Source organism: Battus philenor, unplaced genomic scaffold (assembly GCF_028537555.1).
Source record: "Battus philenor isolate CCGP_79_NKW_IND1 unplaced genomic scaffold, ilBatPhil1.0.hap1 SCAF_3, whole genome shotgun sequence".
Taxonomy (NCBI): domain Eukaryota; kingdom Metazoa; phylum Arthropoda; class Insecta; order Lepidoptera; family Papilionidae; genus Battus; species Battus philenor.
The window spans coordinates 920,222-947,967 of NW_027181693.1; the positions used below are offsets into that span (position 1 = coordinate 920,222).

The 27,746-nt window shown below is 37.5% G+C and overlaps 1 protein-coding gene across 1 annotated transcript; it reads left to right on the forward strand.

Annotated features, from left to right (window-relative positions):
* The first annotated feature begins 1,001 nt into the window (after positions 1–1,001).
* LOC137926626 (mutS protein homolog 5-like) lies at positions 1,002–27,291 on the forward strand. Its single transcript, XM_068770291.1, has 18 exons — positions 1,002–1,117; positions 1,930–2,005; positions 3,601–3,669; positions 4,664–4,865; positions 6,075–6,303; positions 8,868–9,038; positions 10,243–10,381; positions 12,163–12,225; positions 13,478–13,582; positions 14,429–14,525; positions 16,475–16,665; positions 17,818–17,863; positions 18,856–18,994; positions 20,032–20,252; positions 22,729–22,874; positions 24,851–25,063; positions 26,327–26,479; positions 27,196–27,291. The coding sequence occupies exons 1-18, from the start codon at positions 1,002–1,004 to the stop codon at positions 27,289–27,291; spliced, it is 2,472 nt and encodes an 823-aa protein (XP_068626392.1).
* The last annotated feature ends 455 nt before the right edge of the window (positions 27,292–27,746 follow it).

Genomic DNA, 27,746 nt, shown 5'->3' on the forward strand with positions numbered 1-27,746 from the left:
AATTTTTTTTATATATAACCACCACATCAATCAAGAGTTATATTCCCTAGTATGTAATATAAAACATCCAAACAAATTAGAGAATTTTTTATTGTTGTAGTTTACTGTAATGTTGCCATAAGTTACGTGGCCACCGTGCTGTTGACTGAAATTAAATTCAAATCAGGTCAAACGAACGCCAACACGCCACAGTCGCCATTATGTTATTTATAACAATATCAAAATGTGTAAAAGATTTCTAATCATAATAAATATGTAATTAAAAAGGTCATGAAATCGAAAAAAAATATTACAAAACCAAAAAAACTTTTGTCTTTATTACTGTTTACTTTTTTATTAAAATGATCCAATGTGAATAGTCGTTTTATTTATTTTATATTTTTATAATAGTCTAAGCAAAAATTGCCAAATATTTCAAAAAAGATTTTAAGTTTTTTGTAATATATGTATTAATATACAAAAATATCATTCATGGTTCATGGTTTTACATGTATATCGGTGGTGTTGTCATACGGTAATTTGAGATTGTTTGAAATTTGCGTTTAATTGATTCATCTTTTATAATTATCTTTACCAATATTCTTATTATTTCGTTAAAGATTTAAAGTTTTAAATAATTTATACAAAATAATTAAAAAGAAAATCATTAGCATATACTATAAAAAAAGTAACCTAAAATTGGCGGGAAAGGGTTTATATGTCTGCCCTGCATTGTCTGCATATTGCGTAAGATTGTTAGGTCATTACGTACTTAAAAATATTATAATTATGTAATTATAAAATTGCGAATATATAATATCTTTAGGTGCGCACATATTCCTAAATTTTTAACAATAGATGTAATATTTTAAATAAGCAAATAATTTACATATCAAAAACATAGCTCGCCGTCACTTTTTTTTTTAATTTAAAATTGGCGGGAAAATGTTTAATTATCTGTCGTATTGACATACGGTGTGAAGATTGATCGGAGATTGCGTATTGTGATTATTTATTTCAATATGGAAAATAGCAGTGCGTCTAGTAATAATATAACAAAACAGAACACTGATCCTAGTTCTGAAAATAGAGATAAAGATTCTACTCATAAATTATTCATCATTAGTAGATGTAAACGGTAAGTGAAAGAGATCCGCTCCCATGTTATTTCAATAATTACAATATTCGTTGTGAACAATCTTAATTTAATTGTTACGTGCGCATATTTAGTATTCTATTTCAGTAGATTATCGTAAAATATTATGTAATTAAATTTGTACTCACGTAAATGATATATTGCAATTGTGACGACATAATTTGGTTTCTTTACATAACATTTTTAAAATAAACCCATCTAACTTCTTTCCATGGTCGGATATTCAGACTCTGTGCATACACCATTTGCAAATACAATGAATAAAACAATTTTGTTTTATTAATTTTTATGATATAAGCTTATTTATTATCATCTACATAATTGTTAAAGATATGTATATATGTATATATATATACACATACATTATACTACTACATTGAATTAAAGCAATTGTTTATTGTAACAGATTAAAAAAATAAGCGCTACATAATTGCGTACAGATATTAAATTAGGTACAATACCAGGCAATAAATATTTCACATCGACCTGTGGAAAGAGACAATCGGCTGATTTCGGCTTTGTAGAGCGTTATCTCTGTCGCACGAAATACAACAACTGACAAAACGTCACACAGGTAGTGTGGGACAGAGATAGTGCTCTACGAAGCAGAAATTAGCCGATTGTCTCTTTCCAAAGGCCGATGTGTAATATTTATCGCCGGGTACTGTAAACATAAATTTCGGAAAAAAATAAAATTTAATTAAAATTTTAAATATAGTTTTACGACCTGAATTTAATTCAGTAAGATGTAAAAACGAATAATGTATTTTAAGACGTTAATTATTGTTTTATAGTATCAAGGAAATCACTGACAGTAACGCGAATACGGGCGACAATCAGGAGACCAGCGAGGAGTCGGAGGCCGAAGAGGTATGGAGTGCTTTCGTCATTAAATATACGTTGTCACAAAATATAGTTCATATTTTTTTTGACATCACCTTAGTGTTTAAACTGGAAAAAAATATTACAATATTATTATCCCAATAGAATTCCGTACTGAGAGTATTTGGCCGCATTTTTTTTCTTGTAATGACGCATTAAAACAAAGTATTGTCGACGTATGCAATTTTCACGAAGTCCATAGTTTTTTTTTTATTTTACAGTTCAATTTAATAGTTTCCACAAACGCGTATATTTGTATTAAAAAGGCATTGTTTTACATGGATTAAAATATCCAAAAATTCCATTTTTAAACATATCTATCAGAAAGTTTAGCAAAAAAAATATAATCAGATTGGAGGCCCTGCAAAGTTCCTTTAAAAGCCTTCTAGCTTACTATGTATGTGGGACATCTGACACGTCAGGGTAGTGAGGGGAAAGTAGTATCGGTTTGATATCCCCTATATATATATATATATATATTTATATATATATATATATATATATATATATATATATATATATATACATATATACCACGGACCCTTCCGCTCCGTGAAGCCCTAAGGCTAACGGCATTAACATCTTGAGAAACAATGTATGTACATACATACATATATATATATATATATATATATATATATATATATATATATAAATAAAACCAATAAGATGCGCTAAATCGCTGTTTGCATTTAAAAAGATTGTTACAGAGCACTTTCTGTGCCTCTAAAATACGATATTGTGTAACATTCGTTATTTATTTGTCTACTGAAGGCAATTGTTTTATAAAATATCAAACAAACAAAATTACAAAGTCTCAATGTTTAAGAAATTATGTTCGTAAAGATGTCAAGATACATTAAATAATAAATTATAAAAGTTTTGTGTGTTAGTGTGTGTGACTATTTTACGTTTCGATTTATTGGTTGGTATATTCGACATGTACAGTACCAGCCGATAAATATTCCACATCGACCTATGGAAAGAGACAATCGGCTACTTTCGGCTTCGTAAAGCACTATCTCTGTCCCACACCATCTATGTGACGTTTTGTCAGTTGTTGTATTTCGTGCGACAGAGATAACGCTCTACAAAGCCGAAATCAGCCGATTGTCTCTTTCCTAAAGTCGATTTGCAATATTTATCGTCGGTTACTGTACTCAAGTATAAAGGATTAAATTTATTTTACATATATTAACACGTTCACTGCGGGTCCAATTTTGAAGAACTTTCAGCTGGTGCGGCTGAGGTCGAATCAGCCTCAAGCTGAACTTCCTAGTAGTGCGGTTGAGGCCTTTTCTGTCTCATGTTCATCAATATTTTGTTACAATATTGAGTCAATGCTTCGCAGACATAAAGAAAGCTATATTTGTCTTTGTCATACCTCATACGGTTGAGTGTAAACAGCCGCCGCGCTAGAGAGAAAACACGAGTTTTACGCGCCGCACCAGTGCAAAGTCTACCATGAGGCTGAATCGACCTCAAGCCGCAGTGAACGTGTTAAGAACACTTATTGATATTTATAATATTTAAAATAAATGATTGTCTTTATGTCTAACATTTAATTTATGTGATTGAACCAGCGTCTATTGGCGGTATACAGTCGCAGCGGAAGATTGGGTGCAGCATATTACACATTGCAAACAGGAGAGGTTAATATAGCATTTTCATTCAAATAATTACCAGTAAAGGAATCATACTATAGTGTACTTAGTACTTATATACCTCAATACTACAGTGTACGCGGTAAGATGATTAGTAAAACGGGGTGAGCAGAAAATTATTGATGTATTAATATTATTATTAAATAAATACATTTAAAAAACTTAAAATTTAAACCGTTTTTTGATACCCATATTGTGGTGGTTGTGGAAAAATATGTATCTAGTCCGCCATATTGGAACGGCGTCCATCTTGAATTTGAAATTTTGACATAATCATCGTGTTTTACTAGTGTAGCCCTTTCATTTGATACCCATATTATGGGGGTTAAGGAAAAATATGTAATCCGCCATTTTGTATCGGCGGCCATCTTAGATTAATAATGTTATTGATTTTATTATATTGTATTGTCATCTAAATTAAACGTGTGTACCAAATTTCAGATCAATCTGACAACGGGAAGGTGCTTAAATTTCAATTTATAATTTTGACCCAAATAAACAAATTTCGTATGAGTCGAACTAAATAAAACCGTTTAAAAATAATAGTTGATAGAGTATGAGACGCTGAGTTGGTACGCCCCCTATTAGGTGTATTTTTAATGATGAATCCTATTGAATATAAAAAAAAAAACGAACAATAGTTTGCGAGCAATATTCCGACCTACTAAAAATCATATGTCATTATATAAGAGGTCGATTTGATTCTCCAATTTAATAGAAAATTCTAACAAATTGGACACTACTTCAGTATAAATAAAAGGTACTTAAGTATTAACCTATATTACCTGAAAAGATTGTGCCATGACACATCACTGTAACCTATATTACTGATGATTAAATATAAAATGAACAACTTTTCATAAAATCAAAAAACAAATACAGCCAAACTTACACCTACCTTCTTGTTTTATCGGCTTGTTAATAGAACTTTTTCCGCGGTTGTGTTAATAAGTATGTACCAAATAAAACACAAAGTTTATAGCTGTACGTGCTAGAAGAGACGGTGGATCGTCCACCAGAGCATCAGGTATTCATGAGCCTGTTCCGGCAAGTGGAACCTGTGATGGTACTTGTGGACGGCAAGACGCAAGGCACCCTGGTGTCTACCGTCAAATCGGTTGTCTTCAATGAAACCAATCAGGACGGACGCTGCAAGCTCATCTTCATATCCTCAAAAGAGTACAGTAAGTGTTTATAAAATTTCAATTTTAATTCGTAATTATGTCAACGGCCCTCATAAAAAGACTCTAGGTCACCCAGGGAGGAATGGAGAGGGCTATGCTGGTGGTTTCGCTGTAAGATCGGTTCAAAAATGAGAAGATCCGCAGAGGAACCAAGATCACAAACGTAGCTCTAAGAAAGGCTTGTCTGATGTAGCAGTTGGCGGGACACATTGCTCATGCAATCGATGGTTTTTGTGAATGGAATATTCTGGAGTGGTGATCACGAGCCGGTAGACGCAGCGTGGGTATGCAGCCCACTAGGTGGACTAACGACATGGTTAATGTCGTGGGAAGTCGATGGATGCTGACAGCGCATGACCGATCATCATGGTGATAATTGGAGCCTATGCCTAGCAGAAGACGCCCATTGGCTGAAAAGATTACAACGAGATGGACAGACGACTTTATCAATATGATCAGAAGTTAGAAAAGGACTAATGTATAGCTACTTCCGCCATGCAGTGGTAGTCATGCAATAAAGTGCACCCCCCACCAGCCCGCTAATAAATGCGCGTGCGGCAAATAACGCGAATTACACAACTGCCACCGTTAAATCACTCAACACGTGTTTCATCCCTCCACGGGGCATCCTCAGGAGTAATGTTACACCGATTAGTCCTCAATACCTATCCAATTCACCCCCATGATATTTGAGAATTTGTGAGTTTTTGAACCTACTTTCGTGATATTTTCGTTTTTTTTTGTCACCTCTCAAGTTTTAAACAAGTCTACGAAAACATAATTATTTTAATCACAGTCAAAATGTAAACTTTTGGGACACCATGTATGCTGTGACGGAAATTTTAAATAAGAAAAGTACCAATATTTAGTCACTTCCGCACATGCAGTGGTAGCGTTAATTCACACAACGATTAGTGCCAAACACAGACTCTGTGTTTGGCACTAATCGTTGTAACATAACTCCTGAAGATGACCAGTGGAGGGGTGAAACACATGTTTAGTGAGTTAACGGTGGCAGTTGTGTAATTTGCATTGTTTGCCGCACACGCATTTATCAGCGGGCTGGCGGGCGGTGCACTTTGTTGCACGACTACCACTGCATATGCGGAAGTGGCTAAATATTGGTCCTTTTCTTACTTAGGATGGACTTTCGCAAGGTAACATCCGATTCCATTAAATACGGAAATTTTAATTATAACCTGCATACAGGCTACGAAGCGTGCAGACGCCGTGTCCTCTCCCTCTCTCTTCCACACGAGCCCTCTGGTTGCTCGGATGAGGACCGTGCAATGTTCCTGCGGACAGCTGTCGATTTTGCCCAGGTCCAAAGTATCCATGCCCTCGGCGCCTTGCTCAGATATCTAGATCTCAATTGGTCTAAATTGAGTCTAAGCATGCACGGAACACCGCAGTTTCTCTGCTTGAAGAGAATATCTCTGTAAGTGATAATTTTAAATTTATATATACGTATGTCATATTAGTTACACCATTTGTAACTCAATGATGGCTTGAACATTTTAAATTATTTACTTTTGAATTCGTCCTCGTTCCGAATAGGATAATAGGTATTAAAATACGATCAATAAAAAATTATCTCTCTATCAAAAAAAATACATTTGTTAAAATTGGTATAACTCAACCTCAACCGCCAGCTCATGTAAAGTGTTTATATATTACTAGCTGATCCCGCAAACGTTGTTTTGCAAAAAAAATTGATATTTTAATTTACAAATAAAAAAATAAGGGTTGATCGTAGAGGGGTGAAAATTTATGGTTGTATGTATTCTTGTATGCTGTATCATAAAAAATAAAAACAAAAATTTCCTTAAAAAAATAAAAAAAAATTTTTTAAGTGTGAACAACCTTTATCACTTAGGGGTATAGAAAATAGATAGTAGCCGACTCTTAGACCTACCGAATACGCATATTAAATTTGGCAAAAATCAGTCAAGCCGTTTCAGAGGAGTTCAAGTTCGAACACCGTGACACGAGAATTTTATATATTAGATTTAGAAAATAAAGCAAAACGTTGACATTGAAATAATTTGGCGTGATCAAAATATATTTATTCATGTAGTAAACCTTAAAGCTGCGAGATCGAATCAGAAAGATATCTGCATAAGAAACAATATCACCGACGTAGCTAAAACAATTGTTTGTATAAAGTGGCAATAGGCGGGCACATTGCTCATTCAATCAATGGTGATTGGAGCCAAGAGGTACATAGGAATACATGAAAGGCGATACAGAGAGAAAGAGAAAGATAGTGGAATTGTGGAAAGAAAGAAATGAACGACAGATAATATGAAGTATGAAAGAAAATAAAAAAATAAAAAGTATGTGAAAAAATAAAATAAATGTAAACAACAAGTCCCTGTCCCACACCAGATAGGGGGTACGAGAGGCTCCCAATAACGGGAGCCATTATAAAAAAAAAGGTACAGAGTGAAGGCCACGATCCGTTATATGCGGCATAGATAATGGGTTTTGATACTATTTTCATAGCACAAACAGTCAAGGGTATACCGGCGTCATTGTTTCCAGCCAACTCTAACTTAGGAGTCTTCAAGTCAAGATTAACACGTTCACTGCGGCTTGAGGCCGATTCAGCCTCATGGTAAACTTTGCACTGGTGCGGCGCGTAAAACTCGTGTTTTCTCTCTAGTGCGGCGGCTGTTTACACTCAACCGTATGAGGTATGACAAAGACAAATATGGCTTTCTTTATGTCTGCGAAGCATTGGCTCAATATTGTAAAAAAATTGATTAAAACATGAGGCAGAAAAGGCCTCAACCGCACTACTAGGAAGTTCAGCTTGAGGCTGATTCAACCTCAGCCGCACCAGCTGAAAGTTCTTCAAAATTGGGCCCGCAGTGAACGTGTTAAATATGTTTCTTCTTGACAAGCATGTGGCATAATGGACCTCGTCACTTAACTGAATATTCGATTATTGATATAAATAAAAAATGAAAGATATTATGAAAGAAAAAAAGGTAAGAATAAAATAAATTGAGAAGTATGAAAGTGAGTGAAGAATAAAGATAAAAATTTGATAAACTTATTTGTAAACAAAGACCCTGATCCCAACGAATTAGGGGTACGAGAGGCCCCCAATAGCGGGAGCCATAAAAAAAAACATCAGACGAGAGAGAGGTCAAATGCTTTGCCTGTAATCGACGAAATAAAAGTCGCAAAACAAATAATAAAATTTCAAATGTTCTTGTGCGTGTGTGCCAAATCACTGTCAGTTAAATGTAAATTGGTATAATGTCAGGATACCATTGTTTTAACCACTCAAATGACACTAGGATATCGTCCCCGGATTTGGCTTCGATATTACTCCTGGTTAAGACTTGAATCATTTATAATCATTTCACACCACTCAACAAATACACCTATCCCCCGATTTACACGGTAGATACGTTCCTGAGAAAAAGGTGTAAATGGAAAATTAAAAATTTTCAAGTCAAAACCGTGTAAATCGAAAAGCTTGCAGAAAATGCATGATTTTGCTATATAACAGTTGTGATTTTTTTCAATATTTTAAGGTGTACACAGAAATAAAAATAAAATGCATTGACAAGTTAAAATATTTAATATATTACGGAAACACTGTTTTTTCATATATAATAATCTAAATTATGTACTCACATGTAATTTATTAATATGGAAAATTAAATCTTTCTGAAACTGCGAAACTTTCACTCAAATACAATTTTCCGTAGATAAAATTTTAATTTTATGCGAAGAAATATGTGTGCAGGAATTCCGCTCATACGCTCGGGATTCCCCGTGAAATGTGTACACAGCACACGTGTTCAATCGCAGTACCATTTAGTAGAGTGCGATAAAAACAAAAAAAAAAGAATTATTTGGAAAACCGTGTAAAAGCAAAAACGTGTAAAAGAAGTACCGTGTAAATCGGGGGATAGATATATGTTCTTAATTTAAAATTGCATAAAGTTACATACCTCTTGTCGCTTAAATCTCAAGTTATAACAGAGCGGATATGGTGTGGATGGACGAAGACACATACCGCGGTCTTCAGGTGTTCAGCTCGCAGCCGCATCCCAGCGCGTTCAAGCGTGGTGCTCTCGGCTCCAGCAGAGAGGGTCTCAGCTTATACCAGCTGTTGGGCAAGTGCGCATCACGCGTGGGACACGCGCGGCTAAGGTCACTGCAAATTTGTTCTTAAAAGTTATTACACTTATAATTTGATAACATTGTATAGAGGTTTTCAATTGCTATATACAGTGTGTTTGGTTATAGGTGCTCATTTGTGTTTAAAGCCTTTTACGTGTATTTTCAATCACCCTAAAATATGCTAAATGTATTGGTATGCGACAGGAAAATAACTTCTGGCAGTACAAAGTCTGCAAGAATAAAATAAATACGTATTTTAAACACGCTTTATTTACTATATTATCAGTAAGAAAAGGACCAATATTTAGCCACTTCCGCACATGCAGTGGTAGTCGTGTAACAAAGTGCACCGCCCGCCAGCCCGCTGATAAATGCGTTTCTCTCTCTAGAGAGAAACTCTGTGTTTGGCACTAATCGGTGTAACATAACTCCTGAAGATGCCCCGTGGAGGGGTGAAACACGTGTTGAGTGATTTGACGGTGGCAGTTGTATAAATCGCATTGTTTGCCGCATACGGTTTTATCAGCGGGCTGGCGTGCGGTGCACTTTGTTGCACGACTACCACTGCATGTGCGGAAGTGGCTAAATATTGGTCCTTTTCTTACTTAGGATGGACTTCCGCAAGGTAACGCCTGATTCCATTAAATACTATATTATTATGACGTTATTTATTATTTCTGAGACTATTGACTTTTGGATAGGGTTTACCATACATTACATGCCATTAAAACTTTCACATCTTTAACTAACTTCTCTGTATTTAAAAAAAATATCTATATCTCTTGGTTAAGTGATATAGATATTTATTGTGTGGTGTGTCACCACAAGTGGTCACACCGTAATTACAGATAGATTTCAACCAATTTTTTTACAATTTTCTTTATACTTTGAAAGTGGGTACGTTGAAGAAAGTACTTTAAGTAAAAAAAAAATTGAACAGTTACTTGACAACTTTCAGAATATATAAAGAAAGTTTACATATTTGTCTCTATGGCCTCTTTCTTGGAGAGGAAGCTGATCAAAACCCCTCTAGATGGACCGACGACAAAGTCAAAGTCGTGAAAAGTCGCTAAAAGCGGGCAGCGCAAGGTCAAAGATCATGGTGATCTTTGGATAAAGCCTATGGCAGAGATGAATATCTTCTGAACTTCTAACGTAGTTTTCACAGTAGAAGAGTTGGAAGAAGAAACCAAATATCATGGAGCTGATGATTAACCCTCATTCTAAACCCCAGGGTGTTACTTCGTCACCCAAGTTCAGATATAAAGACGCTGCAACGACGGCTCGACGTCGTGGAGTTCTTCACGAAACCACTGAACGACTCTCTGATGAGGAACATCTGTTCTTCCCTTCGCTTCATAAAGAATGTCAACGTAAGACTAACAAATAATTGTTAATTTTTTTTTATTTTTTATCACGCAAATAAATACCAAATTTTCATCTACCCTACATTTTCAGTTGATACTGTTTCTCGAAAAAGAAGGGTCACACTTTTATTACACGATAAATATTGTTAGGGGTGAAAAAGCTCTAAGGCGTTTACACATTTTTCCAATCATAACTTAAAAAGTGATCACCTGATGTTACATTATTTTTTTTCTTTTCAAATGCAACAGATCAATGACATCTAGCAGTACACTCTGCAAGGACAGATAGTAAACAATATTTAATTCTAATGTGTAGTATTATATTATAATTATTACGTCGTCGTCAACGGCGCATCGAAAAGGGGAATTCCACAGAAATATAATTCTCCCGCCCTTAAAGCGGAATTTAAATAATATCCGCTCTCCCGTCTCAACGCCTGGATACACGCCTCACATCGAGCCCCGGCGGTCTCGATGCATATGTCATGCACTACTCACCTACACATGACACGGCGGCCGCGTCCGCCTAACCCGCGTTCAAGTGAGGGCGGTCCGGAGAGGCCCATGTCTCTCCCGACTGCCGAGTAGTCCTCGCTTCGTGCTACATACACTACACCCCACTCACTACACTATACACCTACATGTTTATAGTTCTCCGCGTGTAGACGTCTTCGTCGTAACTGGAGTACGATCCCCAGAGTAAATTTTTTAGTCCATGGACCTCTGTTTCCACGGGCTCAATTTCGATGAAGCTGCACAAAGCCAATACCTGCTAGCGGCACAACATTAAATAGCAAATAGCAATGAATATACAAACTTGCACTTAGTACTTCGTGTTGTTATTACCTCTAAGGCTTCTGGTCCTAGGAAGAGTCTTTTAAATAAGATGTACCATATTTTTATTAACAGTAAATGCGATGACCTTTTGCGCAATTAAAGGTTCTACATGTTTAACAAATCTTTAATAAAAACCTAATTGTAGTCATTAAAAAAGAAAATTTTAAACTATCAATCAAGCTTTGATAAAATATCTTAAAATAAACATTTATTTAATTATCTAATAGAATCAGGCGTTTCCTCGCGTTAGTCCATTCTGACTAAGAAAGGGACTAATATATAGCTACTTCCGCTATGCAGCAGTAGTCGTGCAATGAAGTGCGCCGATCTAACATCTGAGGATGCCCCGTGGAGGGGTGAAACACGTGTCGAGTAGATCAACGGCGGTAGTTGTATTTAGCATTATTTACCGCACGCGCATTTATCAGCGGGCAGGCGGGCGGTGCACTTTATTGCACGACTACTGCTGCATAGCGGAAGTAGCTAGATATTAATTCCTTTCTTATTTATTTAATTGTAATACGTCTTAGTAATGAATATATCTAAAAACTAAAAAATTCCGTTTACAGAGTTTTATTATGGGGTTTTCACAGATAACGATACTTTTAAAAATATTAAGTTTTAAATTGTAAAATAACATTATAGGAAAGACCATTTTGGGTTCTGGTTTCTACTAAATTTACTTTTAGTTAATGTTGAAAATGAATCAATAAATAACTTAATTATTTATCTATATTGACTTTGAATGTATTTATATGACCGTTGGTAAATCTCTCGTCATTATTAGGCTAAATAAATTATATTTAATATGTTTGTCTTGAGATGCCGTACCTCTTCGACTGTCTCATGAAGTCCTTGAGACTACGCCTAGACCCAGACCTTCAGTCTACCTCCAGAAATGAATAATTTTTTTGAAAACCTTTAGTTAGGTGCATCTTTTTTCTCATCAGGGTATTCTGGCGAAAATCAAGGCGTTATCAGCGAAACCTTTCCAGTGGAAATCGCTTTACAATGTACGTACATACCTTGTTATCACTTATCTTCACTTTGTTTAGATCAGTGTTTCCCAACGTTGGGCCCACAGATCCAATTTGATAGTTAAACAGGGCAATTTGAAAATAAAGTATACATAAGTTTAACCTTCTAGCTTTTACATAAAATTAATGTAACAATTTCAGAAAGGCTTAGTTGGAACATGGCACAAAAAAGGTTGGGAAACACTGGTTTAGAACCTGGCGATTATAGTATATCCCCCATAAATATCTTTGGGGGAGACCTGGGCCTTGCAGTGGGCGTCCATGGGCTGAAACAGTCATGATAATTATCATTTCAGTCGCAAAACGGCCAATACTTGGCAAACAGAGACGACGGGTTGGCTGATTCTCCCCCTGTATGCTTCGTTACCTGACTACCTTGAGCGTTTATAGGCTGAAATTATTGTAGAAAAGAGGAAAATATATATATATATGTGTGTGTGTGTGTGTGTGTGTGTGGAATGGAACGTTAGATCATACGTGAATAGGAACGTCAGATGGTATAAATATTTGTGCCCCACGAAGGACTTTAAAATTCAATCCCTGCATCCCGATTACCACACATATATATATCGATAAATATACCATGTGTGGAGCCGGTTTAGATGAGTCACCTTCTTCCTCCAAGACGCACTGATTGGAATAAATGAAATTACTGAACTTTTACCAGCTACTTCTGTGTATTTCTTTGTTCTTGGCAAGACGAAATAGTTCAAACTCTGCACTGCAATCTCTTAAGGGTTACGTGGCATTTACTTCTATATGTAATATCTAAAAACACTGGATGTAGACAGCTTCCAACCGGTCTTATTGGAAATCAATGAGGCAGACATATGTCCAGAAATGGACATCATTTGACTGAAAAGATGATAAAATCTTTCTTATAAAAATTTGATAGTTATGCGATTTTTTATGTTAAAATCCGGAGTACGGGATGGTAAGCTAGTTACATGCCAAACACATTTAAAATCGGATTACGTCGTTTTGAAAGCTTTCAGTTGAACTATCGCACTTAAATGAAACACGATTGAAAAACACCGCAAAAACAAACATATTAAAATAAAAAAACATTTTTATGCAGTAAATAGGGTCAGCGTTAGGTCTCTGGACGACATAAAGTCTGGGAGGTCATAAGAAATTGTCTCATAAAAAAGTTAGTCTATGCTCTATAATAATAAACATTTGAGTGCACAACCTTAAGCAAAAGTTTGAACTAATTGAGGGTAAACAGACATTGTACCACGCGGTGCTGATCTGCGAGTTGTGCGAGCGGGCAGGGTCGACCAGCGAACTGCTGCAACAGCTGGCTTGCAGCGACAATCGCAACTTGTACGAGGTAAACATATTTACCCTCAAGAGCTATAAACACGTTCACTGCGGGCCCAATTTTGAAGAACTTTCAGCTGGTGCGGCTGAGGTCGAATCAACCTCAAGCTGAACTTCCTAGTAGTGCGGTTGAGGCCTTTTCTGCCACATGTTCATCAATATTTTTGCAGCCGCCGCACTAGAGAGAAAACACGAGTTTTACGCGCCGCACCAGTGCAAAGTTTACCATGAGGCTGAATCGACCTCAAGCCGCAGTGAACGTGTTAAAAGTCATTTCTTTGTTCCATTTTAATTCCTCTAATCATTTTCTCTATTTCTATTCTCGCGATACTCTTCTGAATACTTTCTGTTATATCATTCGGTCCAGGATTATCTAGAATTTTTTCTAGTAGTTGGAAATATCAAGAACCCAACATAACGTGAACTTAAGCAGGGAATGGCACCGCACTTAAATGTCGCCTTACTAGCCATGAAAGCTATCATAGAAGAAGATATCTACAATTTGAAGTCAGAGAAAATGAACCCATTGCATCAACACAGGAGATGGACACCTGTACAATATGATTTTCCAATGAATATAATTTCAAATAAGCTTTTTTCAATAACAGAGCTCATTTTATTTAATGGAATCAGGTGTTACCTTGCGGAAGTCCATCCTAAGTAAAAAAAGACCAATGTTTAGCCACTTCCGCACATGCAGTGGTAGTCGTGCAACAAAGTGCATGTGCGGAAGTTGCTAAATATTGGTTCTTTTCTTACTTAGAGCTCATTTTTATAATTTATAACAAAATGGCTGCCGGTTCAAATAATGACATCGCTTTATTTTTTACACTTATTACAAAACTTCTACCACCAGATGGCGCTGTGTATGAATCGAATTATAGACTTTGAGCTCTCCAAGACTGAAGGGAAATTCACAGTCAAGGCAGGAGTCGACTCGGACCTAGATATCAGTAAGTCTGAATCTGTTCTTTCATGTTTACGACAAATTTATCTTTCGATATCAATCTATATATTGTTTTGGATGATGTTAGCAATGGGAGCTTTTACAACTTCGTCGGAAGCTTTACGGTATGGAAGGCTCTGTGACCTATGTAACTAGTAAAGGGAACAGCTCGGCTACATGTACCGGAAAATACATGCTAATTTTCATTACATCAACCTCAGGACGACAACTGCTGGTATATCCAGTTCCCCCATAGTTTTCAACAGGACCGCTCAGAAGCAGAGTAGGCTACATGTACTGGAAAATACATGCTAATTTTCATTACATCAACCTCAGGACGACAACTGCTGGTATATCCAGTTCTCCCATAGTTTTCAACAGGACCGCTCAGAAGCAGAGTACGTCTGTAATCTTCCGCCCGCTTTAAACAGGTCTTGGACTTTCTACGCTGGACTTTCCGGTCTGGTATTCCCACTCCTGAACCTTAAAGCTGAAATATCCAAGTGTTCTGTGCATAATGTGACCTGCCATGTCACCTCAACTTGTCAACCCATTAGGTTTAGCGTGATACCTTCGTTTGTCCACGGATCCCTTGATTCATGATTGATTTCGTAGAGGCATCTCTACACTTAGCCTTCTTAATGGCTTGTTCCTGTACTTAACCTTTCTGGACTTCCACTTTATATACAATATATTAACCCATGAGGCGTGTAAGTAACTGTAAAGGTAGAAAAGCGCTAGTGAAGTGGCAATTTAGACCTTATGTCTTATCTTGTCACTCATCACTAAACTAAGGTGGAAGGATGTATCCTCTCTACATTTAAATTAACATGATTTTACACCTCTTTTTTACTCAGTAACTTACACAAGTTACAGAATATAAATCAAAATGTTTTACTATTTACGGACTTCTTCTTTTCTGCCAATGGAGGTCCACTATAAGGCATAGGCCTCTCTCAACGATCGACACAATAATGGGTCCTGCGCTGCTAACATTCAGTGACTTCCGGCGACTTTAACTTTGTCACCGGTTCATCTAGAGGGAGGGCCATACTGCGTCTACCAGCTCGTGATGGCCACTCGAGAAACTTTCGGTGTCAACAGCCATCGGTCGGTCGCCCACTGCTACTTCACAGGAGCAATTCTACAAACGACGTCGATGATAAAAGTCTTCGACTTTCTCACGTCAGGGTTCACGTGAATTGGCACTTACTCGGTGGACCTATGTGATAGTGAACATCATGAATAGCCGCTGGATGCGTCCAGAGCAAGATCGGTGATCTTGACAATCTTTGAATGAGACGTGCTTTACAATGATCGTCCATCGGCTGAAAGAAGAAACCACTTAATAAGTTAATAAGTAAGGAAGAAGCCAGACTAGAGCAAACATCTGGTAATAAATAGCATTGGTAGGATCGAAGGTTATTTATTGAAGATAAACAATACATTGCAAGAAGGCCTTTTTTTTTGGTGGGGGAAATCTTCCGGTATTCAAGATGCTCTGCCTCTGGGGGGAGGACAGGGGTATGTGGGATTCCTACCCACTAAGCCCCCCCCCCCGGTGGTCGCCCTCTGCGCTAAACGGGGGACCGCGGTATCTCCCGGTCAGGGACCGCCACGCGGTCTTCCCTCGCGCCGTGCTATTTTTCGATAGCCCGTCCCGGGGTATGCGTGGATACGTTACCCCCGAAACCCTCGTGGTGCTATCACGATGGTTCGAGACCACGTCGAACCATCGTCCGCCTCAGAGTCGCCGAAATTGCAAGAAGGCCTCATTTAACACGCTACACAGGTCGTCAACCCCGAGTACCCTAAATAGACCCTCTCCCTATAACGACAGACCCGACTACCTTATTCTGAGAAAAGAAACTTACCTGACGTAAATTAATATACGATTAAAATTAAAAGTATTTTTATGATAGAAATTTAAAAAGGTATATCTTTTGTGAACAAAAGAGAAACAGACGATGGCGAGTCTGCACGGGCTCATGTCGGAAACGGCGAAAGTTGAGTTGGAACGCTTGCCGTCCTTCATCGAGGAGTGCACCATGCTGTACATGCCGCACTTGGGTTACCTGCTGGGAGTGAAGGCATGGGATGACAACCTGACCATGGAACAGAAGGAGCTGCCCAACATGAAGTTCATGGTTGGCAATATCTTGTTTTTTTTTTTTGGGGAAATCTTCCGGGCTCGGTCCAAATATCTTGCCTTCTGGAAGAACATCTACTGCGACAATGATGGGTCAATAAGGCGACCCTCTAACGCTCATCAATTCCTACATATATTTGATTTGATTTAATTAAATCGCTGGTGCCTTACAACTCCATCACCTGCTTGGAAAGTCAGTACTGCGTTTGCGCACGGGGTAATTACCTTAAACAAACACCACTATCAGAGACGCTAGAAGTAAGACATACCATAAATAGGTCTCTGCCCTTGGGTACCTATACTGTCCACATAGTTATGGACTGGTGCCTGGGTTACCTTGAGCCCAGTGTAATCGAAATATGTGAAAATAGTCCAATGAGAGTCTTATCCTTTTAACGCTATTTAGATAATCCGTACATGTGCGTTGTCCAGTCTTGGAAGTCCTGGTTTTGCAATCAAATTGATTACAAGCCACATCGATCTGTCGTTCCACTTATAGTCGCTAGGGGGAGTTTAGGGATTATTGTGACCAGGGCGGCTCTAGCTCGAGTAGCGCCCGTGTACTTCTGTTACGCTGTCTATAAAACTTAAAACACAATACGAAACATAAACTATCGCAGTTCGCCGCATAGTTTCGCAACAGAGATGTGCTACAGCTACAAAAAAATGAGTGTTATTCTGCCATCATAACAAAGACCGTAACTAATACCATACGATAAGCTATACGTACTTATAAAATAGCTTGTTGGAATATGAAAAAACTTTTTTGCTACGACGGCAAAGTTAATATTTATAGCTGCGTCGGGGGGGAGGGGTCAGGCCTATGGGGCGCCAGGTTGTCATTGCATACAGATGCTACACGAGCTAGATCCGCCTCTGATTGTGGTCATCTTTGGGGTAGACTTACGCCTTGTCGCGGGCATCTATCGGCTGATATAATGATGTTGCTTGTCAGGATACGACAGGGTTATTATCACGCTACCTATAAAAGCCTCGATGGTACTGTACCATATCCATCCATCATCAGACTCGGAGACGCTAGTAGAAGTCCAGGCCCACTACCAACACGTGGGTCGGGTAGTTAACACTACCTCGATTTATAATTAACAGTACAAATTAAACTTAAATATACGAATCAGTAAATATTCAGTTTCAGAACAACGACTACATTCACTACAAAAACAAAGGCTGCGAAGGTATGTAAATTAATATATATACATATCTATACTACATGTACATCTGTTTGTTATTACTATATAATAAATCTAGATATATTTAAGATACTTAATGCTTTCAAAATGCTCCTGCTTAGAATGCTGCAAGACTGGAGGCTTTTTTTTCATCGAAATTGAGTTTTCAGAACTGAAGGATCCGAAAACAAAATAAAAGTAACCAGGGGCCTAGGCTATGAAGTGAGCATCTATCGGCTGATGATGGTGATGATAAGTGATCATTACATGAGATTAAGTGAAGAACAATCGAACTGCAGATTGTGAGCTAGAGTTAGGAAGAAGGGTGGAAAGTGGCACTATCGTCTCCCTACTTGGAGACAAAGAGTGTTGCCATATATTTTAGAAGTGTTGCCGAAAAATTATAAAGATGATGATAATCAAAAACGCAACGTAAGTCGGGTAAAAATAAGAACTAGATACAAACTGTTAATTATAATAAATAAAATATGATAATAATATGACAAAAGTATGATAGTTCTGAAATAAAAATCAAAATTGAAACTGTACTGTGATATACCAAAAGGGTGTAGTGACGGAAGAGAAGCGAGGTCTGAATGAAATGTAAATAAATGGTAAGAGAACGAATAAAAATTAGAAAAATAGAAGAAAAGTAATATAGATAGTGAAGGAAAAAGGGAGTAAGAAAATACAAACAAACAAAACATGTTTAAAATAAAAATGTTCAGACGCTCAATAAAGGGGTTGAGAGGTCCCAAAAACGGATCAATTAAAATATGAAAATGGTGAAGAAAATGAATAAATATATAAACTCTTTAACCTCATAGTGTTTTGTATATATGTTGTATTTTTCCTAAAACCTATATATATGTATATATATATATGTACAGTGTGGGTTGCATTTTAAATTTAGGACTACTTCATAATCAAAAAAAATATTTTTGATAATGTACTTCGGCTGTTATGTATATCCTATAAATAAATATTCCACCTCGTAGAGCTTGACGTGATGATAGGCGACACGTACCCCGAGGTGGTGGCGCATGAAACCAGGATTATGATGCGGCTGACTGCCGTTATCATGGAGAACCTCCACACCCTCGCAGCAGTCATAGACAAGTGCGCTGAGCTCGACTGGTAACACTTTTAGTTATTCATTTTGTAATCATTTTAAGGTTGATCTGTGTTACCGGTGATAACTTGAGATACAAAAACACAGTTCGGATATGTTCAAGAATTATCTGCGAATCAGAAATTGGCAAGTTAGTGAGTAGTGTGAGGTAACATAACGCCTAGAATAGATGACCACAGGAGCCTTCAGTTTCTGGAATAGATATCACAAACAAACGTAGTGTGGTACGTCTGCCCACAACATGGATATACTTTGTTAAGGTCGGACAATGAGATACAGGCTGTTCCCTTCTGGTCCTATTGGAAATCTTTGGGAATATATGTCCAGCAGTGAACTTCCAATGGCTGTGAATGATGATGATGTTCAAGTTCGCTTTAGAACTTTGCGGGTTCTTGGTGAAAGTGACTCTTGGCGTTCATACAGCTTAACCCTGTATGAGGAGCATTTGTCGTAAAGGGAATCTCATGAGTTAGACAAGAAGGACTTCGATTTATTTATTTAGCACTAGATTCACAACTAACTTTTAGGTCTATATTAAAGTCTTTGATTTATTTCTAGCAGTATAGTTTTACGGCTAAAATAGGAAGGTAAGGGTGTTTAATATTCTAAGTAAGAAAAGGACCAATATTTAGCCACTTCCGCACATGCAGTCGTAGTCATGCAACAAAGGCACCGCCCGCCAGCCCGCCGATGTTGCACGGAAGTGGCTAAATATTGGTCCTTTTCTTGCTTAGGATGGACTTCCGCAAAATAACGCCTGATTCCATTAAATATTTAATACTCTATTCGAAAGTTATCTAAAGTTAGTTTTTTAATTGTTCTTATTATACGCATTGTTTACACTAGTGTTTCCCAACGTAGGTCCCATGCCAGAAAGTTTCGATTTAATTATCAAATGGGGGCAATTTCAAAGTGGACTAACCAAATTTAACGCTTTCGTTTTAATATAAAAATTATACATGTTACATAGGGGGCGTAAAGTTAGAAAGTAAAAATAATCAACGTAAATAATCAAAGTTTTAACATACCTGCAAACATACAGCTTTATAGCAATAGCGAAGGTGTCGAAGGAGTTCAACTTTGTGCGACCAAAACTGAGTAATGATAAGGTGATCAAGATAAAGCAGGGGAAGCATCCTTTGTACATCACCTCATGCGACCACCTGGTCCCCAATGACGTGGACAGCAGCTCCGAGGCAGGATTCGTGAAGATCCTAACTGGACCCAACGCAAGTGGAAAGTCAGTGTACTTGAAACAAACTGGTGAGCATATATCAATATACCATCATAACCAAAAAAAAATTAAATATTTGAAAATCGAATTTAATGGATTTTTTTTTTTAATTTTAATATTCTTTATTGTACACACTAAGATATATTTAAATAGTTTCATAATAATAAACAAAAAAGTAAAATGGGCGGTCTTGTCGTACAAGGCAATCTCTTACAGACAACCAAAGAATGGAAACAGTGGAAGTATAAATAACATACATGTATATAAACATAGATATTAGCATATATATTAATGATGGATAAGGTATAATACATATTATAAATATAATACAATAATATATACAGACATCAAACTGATTTCGATCCCACTTGCCTCAGAAAGAATAAAGAAACAGAGGAAGTAAAAGAAATGCATTAACGGATTAATAATCATAGGTCTAGTAAATATTTCCTAATCATTTTCTTAAAAATAGGTAGTTGGCAGGTTTTATGTTCAGCGGTAAATCATTCCACAATCGAACAACCTGTGTGGTGAAAGATTTGGTCATAAACGAAGAAATCGCTGGCATTTTTAATTTCAGATTCTCTGATAATCTCAAAGACCTGTCATGAAGAAATTGAAACGTAGATTTGAGATAAAAGAGAGTGAGATTTTATAATATTTAATTTGTTATCATTTTCAATTTGTTGTTACTAAAGAATGTAGTAAATCTAATATATAAAATTCTCGTGTCACGGTGTGCGTGATTGAACTCCTGCAAAACGGCTCTTTGCGCGCATATCGGCCAGGGTGGAGAATCGGACAACATCTATTTTTCGTCCCCCTAACTGTTAAGGGTGGTCCACTCCTCAATTTTTTAACCCTTTCAGGACCATAAGGTTACGGTACCTTATTTAATCAATTTAGCTAGATGTAATGAATTAATAGGCATCCTAAAAACATAATTTATACAAAAAATTCAAAAAAGTTTTACATTTTTTTGGAAATTTATGGGACAAATATGTCCCTATGGTCGCTAAGGGTTATTTTCTACTTAAACATCTAAATGTTAGTTTTCTTATTGGTAAGTCTGTTTTGTTGTAAATAATGTACATTTGTTACGTAGTGTACTTTTTTTTACTTGTTTATGAATAATATAAATATAATAGGGCAAGTTATTTGTGGTACTCGGCGAAACAATTCCTATTGTTAGATGATTGGTTACTGATTAGATGGATTGTTTTTTTGAGATGTTGAAGGTTCAGGTGATTCTTGCCGTTGAAGAGTCGTCGTTTCTTCCACCTCGACATCAAATACCCCTTGGTCATCATCCTGTACTAGAAGTCTTTTGTTTTCGTCATCAAGCACTAAGTCATCTTCCTCATCGCTATATATCGCTACCCACAAAAATTTGAAGAATTTAATTTTTTCGAAGTTCAAAAACTTCACGTCCCTTACGAAATATATTTTGCGAAAAATATCAATAAGAAAATGATAGCATTTTGGTATATCACCAGGCCAAAAGTTAAGAAATTCCGTGTAAAAAGTATCCCTTTACGCCGACAGGGACATCCGTGTCCCATAATCTTTATAACGATTTATCACAGAATACAACATGAACACATTACTACTGAATATTTAGAATAACAATTTACTTACCAGGTAATGATAATTTGACACTGTAAAAATTTGAAAAGCACTTTTACAATATCAATTATTTATTCCAAACAGCAGATCATTCGCGCCAAAAGAACTCTAACGTTCCGATGACGATAGACAATAAACGGTGTTAGTTATCCTATATTGCTAGTAAAAAATGATAAAAAGGTACTTTCCGAAATGTTAAAACAAAAAAATTATTTACAATGGTTACGTAAATATTTAATTAATCCATAATTTTTGCTTGGGACACCGGCGTCCCCGTGGTCGTGAAAGGGTTAATATCTTATGGATTCAGGCTTAATTTGCGGAAGTCCATCCTTAGCAAGAAAAGGACCAATATATAGCCGCCACCGAGTCTCCCGTGTTTGGCACTAATCGGTGTAACATTACTCCTGTGGATGCCCCGTGGAGGGGTAAAATACGTGTTTAGTGGTTTAACGGTGGTAGTTGTGTAATTCGCATTGTTTGCCGTACGCGCATTTGTCAGCGGGCTGGCGGGCGGTGCACTTTATTGCACGACTACTGCTGCATAGCGGAAGTAGCTATATATTAGTTCCTTTCTTATTTATTTAATTGTAATATGTCTTAGTAGTAAACATATCTAAACACTACAAAATTTCGTCCACAGAATTGATTATGGGGTTTTCACAGATAAGGATACGTTTAAAAATATTAAGTTTCAAATTGTAAAATATTACAGGAAAGATCATTTTGATTTTCTGTTTTTTCTACCAAATTTACTTTTAGTTAATGTTGATGCTGCATGGCGGAAGTAGCTATATATTGGTCCTTTTCTTTTTTTATTTTTTATTCAAAGCACACGAATGAAGTCAAAGGCACATATAACATAAATCATTATTATAGGTCTGATAGTCTACATGGCGCATATAGGTAGCTTCGTGCCGGCAGAGTCAGCGGAGATAGGGGTAGTGAACCATATCTATTCAAGAATTCAATCGACGGAGTGCGTTGCCGCCCACATGTCCGCATTTCTCATCGACCTAAGACAAGTATATGTTATGTTTTACATAGTACAGTTTTTACCAACGTTTTTTGTAGCATGCTTCCACCATAACATAACCTTTTTTTAATGGAATCAGGCGTTACCTCGCGGAAATCCATCCTAAGTAAGAAAGAACTAGTATTTAGCCACTTCCGCATATCATCCGCACTCTGTGTTTGGCACTAATCGGTGTAACATAACTCCTGAAGATGCCCCGTGGAGGGGTGAAACACGTATTGAGTGATTTAGCGGTGGCGGTTGTGTGATTCGCATTGTTTGCCGCATACGCATTTATCAGCGGGCTGGCGGGCGGTGCATTTCATTGCACGACTACCACTGCATGTGCGGAAGTGGCTAAATAAAAAAAATCATAGATTATTTTTAATATTAAATACTGAACTGTTGAATAACTTAAATGGTAAATTTAAAGAAGAAATCACAAAGTAATTTGTTAACGCAACATAGTATTTAAAATCTCACTTCAAATATCAAATTAATTGTAGTCGTTAATTTTAGCATAGAAACATAGCATCGCGTTCAAATGGCCTTTCAAATTGAATCCATTATCTAATTTCCCTTATTAACAATCAAACCGACCCATCTGGGGCTTGGGCACCACGTTATGAAACATAGGTCTTTGTTAATATATTTTACAATATCCTGAACAAAATAGCGGTGATACTGCCGGAGCTATATTACCTTAGTACAGCGGCGCATCGAAAAAGGGGAATTCCACAGAAACATAATTCTTTATATCTATATCGAAAGAGGGCGCTGTACTATAATTCTCGACTCGTGATTGGTTGACAATTTTTATTGGTTGAACCATGTTTTAAATTAGTATAAATATGGGCTACGCTTGGTGAATATACATTGGAGAAGCCCGTGTCTCTCCCGACCGCCGCGTAGTCCTCGCTTCGCGCTACATACTTAACTCAATCATTCACTACACTATACACCTATACGGTTGTAGTTTTCCACGTTTGGTCGTCTTCGCCGTAACTCTGGTACGTTCCACAGCCTATAATTTCGGCCCGTGGACTGTTTCCACGGGCTCCATTTCGATGAAGCTGTATAAAGCCAAAAACCGGCTAGCAACATAACTTCAGAAACAACAAATGACAAATGATGTGAATATACACACTTTTATTTGGACTTCGTGTTGTTATTATCTCCAAGAACTATCAGCCCTAGGAAGAATCCTACAACGACAATAAAATGATGTTGGTATGTCGATAGCCCGGTGATTTGTGATGGTGTCGTGGGTATTAAGGAGTGATGATGAATGATGGGATTGTGGCGTAACACAATTTGGGCTTAATAGAGCTTCCATGGTATCGTATGCCATCAGCTTGTTACGTCACACGTTCTTTCGTACCAAAGACACCCAATACAACGCATAGTCCTTCTCCAAAGGTGGCCATTGTGACTGGTTTTCCACTGCCCACATCCAACTCCTTTCCATAACCTTGGTCTACCATACTCCCCAAGCTTGACAAGCTGGTAGCCAATCACAGTGTGGTATTATGAGTGCTGCTGTCCATCCTCAGGAAACTTATTTGTACAAATTAATGAAGATTGTATCCGAGGAATTGAATCTGCCATTCAAAAGTCTCATTCCTCTTCTTCTGGGTTTTTACTGCCTAACTTCAAGCTAGACAATCACACAACCTTTACTTGTAGACATATATCTCTATATGCCAAAGCTCCACCGAAATTGACTCCAAAAGAAATTTTGCCATGGCCACTGGGACATTAAGGATCTGGAGTGGAAACCACGTCCAACCCACAAGGTGGACTTTAACGATCCTCGGAAGATACTAAAGATGGACTGTTTCTACCCGGTCCTGATGGAAATCTATAATTTATTTCCAGCAGTGTCGTCTGATACATGTACTAACAAGTGGAAAAACACAGAAGATTATCACAGATCTATAAACTTTATATTTTATTGGGTATATACGTAATATATGGTTGCGGTAGATGGCGCTAGCTATCAGAGAGTGCGGGAGCAGGTCATTGGTGATCGTAGACGAGTTCGGCAAAGGCACCTCGGAAACCGACGGGCTTTGTCTGCTTGCTGCTTGCCTCAACACGCTGCTGTACCGCGCCGAGCTCTGCCCACATCTGCTACTTGCCACGCACTTCCTCAGCATCAAGGACTTCATTATCGACACTCCTCTCGTCAGGTTTCAGGTCAGTTCTCGAACGAAACAATTATCTTGTACCTACTATACTTGATGCTATGTTATCGGCCATTTGCAGACTAACAAGTCCAGACAGATTTGAAGAGTTCTCCAGAAGGATGTCGACAAACGTTGCCACAACCAACCACTTATGTGGACACGACTATGGAAAACTTTAGAGATCTTATTTTCGCAGATGAAATGACATGTAACTTTATCAATACATTCTATCACAACTTACCTTGCTTCAGCAGGCTGGTTTCCGTGAGCAAGCACTGCGTTTACTTTGCATCTTGGTTGGTCTTAATCAAGCCAACCCAACTCCTCGAGATATCCCAGCAGACACTTGATGTTGCCGGCGATTTCGGGGATATACCTCTGTGATTCGAGATGGGTAGCCCTGGAGACTGCCACCCCCTTACACAGAAATAATACATGAACAGCATTCTCGTCCTCTTCTAGGCACGCTCTGCACCAGAGGACTGTCCGTCACACCTAACGTAAACAGATGTTTATATAAAAGACCATGACCAGTTAAGATGCCTGCCACCAAGCGCAGTCCTGCCGCGTCAGCTGGAGCAGGGCGTGAGAGCTGGCAGCTTATGGCACTCCTCGTGGCTCATCCATTGCTCATTATATTGACTCCTTCCGTAATAGTGTTTAGCATAGAACAATCACGGGGTTTGATTTATTTAAATCTTCCATTTTTGTCAGTTACAAAACCTCTTCTTCTCCAAGGAGTCTCTACATTGAAATACAAATCTAGAATTACACTCTGGCAATGAATTTAACGAGGAATATTCACAAAAAGGGATTCGATAGTGATCCAATTAGGTGTTGATCAGAGACTCCGTTTGTTTATCACCATTTCTAGTTCACACCCTTTAAAGATGAGGAAATTATGTTCACATCACCATCATTCAGCTGATAGACGTCATCCCCCAAAGATTGTCGTCATGATCGGCCTTGCGCTACCAGCATCCAACGATCTCTCGTGGCTTCATCTATATCCACCTTATAGGTCTATCCACGCCGCGTCTTCTGGTGCATGGTCGAAAATCAATAACCTTTCAGCCTCAACGGTTTCACGAGCAATGCGTCCCTCCCACAAAATACCATAGTAGTCCACCCTCAATGCAGATAGACCTTCCTTAGGTCTTTAGGAGACTCTAAATTTTGCTCCTAAGCAGTCCTATTAGGGAGACCTGTATCTAGCAGACATCGTGTGGCTAAAATGATGATGTTTGAATATGTTTTAATACGAAATTTGCAGAGGTTGGAGCACGTGATTCGTGGTGGGGAACCAGTGCTGCTGTACCGGGTGGTGGACGGCAGCGCAGAGTGCAGCTTCGCGCACCACGCGGCAGGCGCGGCTGGACTATCGCGGTTACTGCCGCGTGCCGAGACGGTCGCCATCTGCGCACAGGTCACCACTCTTATCTCTATTTCCCAAAAAACATTCAAATTCGATGACTCGGAGAATATACCATCATTTCAAATGTCAATCATAGCGATCTTAAACCAACTGCATAGTGTCTTTCCAATTTTAAATAATCAATTCATTCATTCCTTCAGTCAGATTCAGTTCATTCAGATTGAATGAATAAATGAATGCCCTGCCTGCATCCAGTTACTTCTCACTACCTCAACTATGTCATCGGCTCAAAATTCTCGAGCCTGGGTCTCGGAAATTCTAACCGAGTATTATCTCGAACTTATTAGAACCTTCTCCATAGTATAAATAGGTTTACTCCCCATGTCGACAGTTCAGTGTTGTTTTTCGATTTATAAGATTAAGATTTACGATCAGTGATACAAAGACTATTCGGTTAGTTATTTGGACAGTGATTTCTTGAGCGATTTGAAAGTGAAGTTTGGACTAAGCGAAAGTATACTTTGTGTAGGGTGTATAGGGTGACCATCTGATTTGTGAATAAAGGACTCCATGTGAACTAGTGGTGTTTTATTCTAAGTCTAGAACCCACAGTATGCAATAATACAAAGGGTATAAATAAGCCCCCCACTAGTTGACGTAGTCAAGATCACAGGTAATCGCTGGATGCGGAATAGTGAGGATCTTTGAGGGAGAAATATGTCTTGCAAATGAACCACATACCTGGTAACGCTATATTTTTTTTCTAGAACAACACCTTACCACCACCAGATTCGAAGATCCAAGCAAAAATAAGATCCGCCATAGAAAAAATAAAAAACGATCTCCTCCATGAAGACATTTAATACATCACAATATATATCAGCACATATATAACTATGATAAAATTTTAAATATATATTAAAAAAATCTCTTACACTAAGCATTTGTAACGATTCAATTAAAAAAAAAACAAAATGTAATGCTTTTCATTGTTTTAAACATTCACTTAAACATTAATAAAATAATTTATGGACAATTTAAGAGAGCTGGCAACACTGCCGACATATACAATTTTATCATACATACATTTTACATAGCACAGCATAATAAATATATAATAGATATGTTAATTTCATTTAATTTTTACCGAATGATCATTAAACATGGACTAATATACAGGATGATTGATTATAGGTATAAAAGCTGTAAAGGAATGAATATTTAGTTCATTTACTTTCAATATATAGTACACCCCATCCGAAACTCAATACTTTCAGACTAAATAAATGAAGGTATAATAAAATTCATTTTAAAAATT

Coding starts and splice junctions, on each gene's coding strand:
- LOC137926626 (XM_068770291.1), top strand. CDS start 1,002: ATGGAAAATAGCAGTGCGTCTAGTAATAATATAACAAAACAGAACACT. Junction 17,864..18,855: donor CAAAAACAAAGGCTGCGAAG/GTATGTAAATTA, acceptor TCCACCTCGTAG/AGCTTGACGTGATGATAGGC. Junction 22,875..24,850: donor TTCTCATCGACCTAAGACAA/GTATATGTTATG, acceptor TGGTTGCGGTAG/ATGGCGCTAGCTATCAGAGA.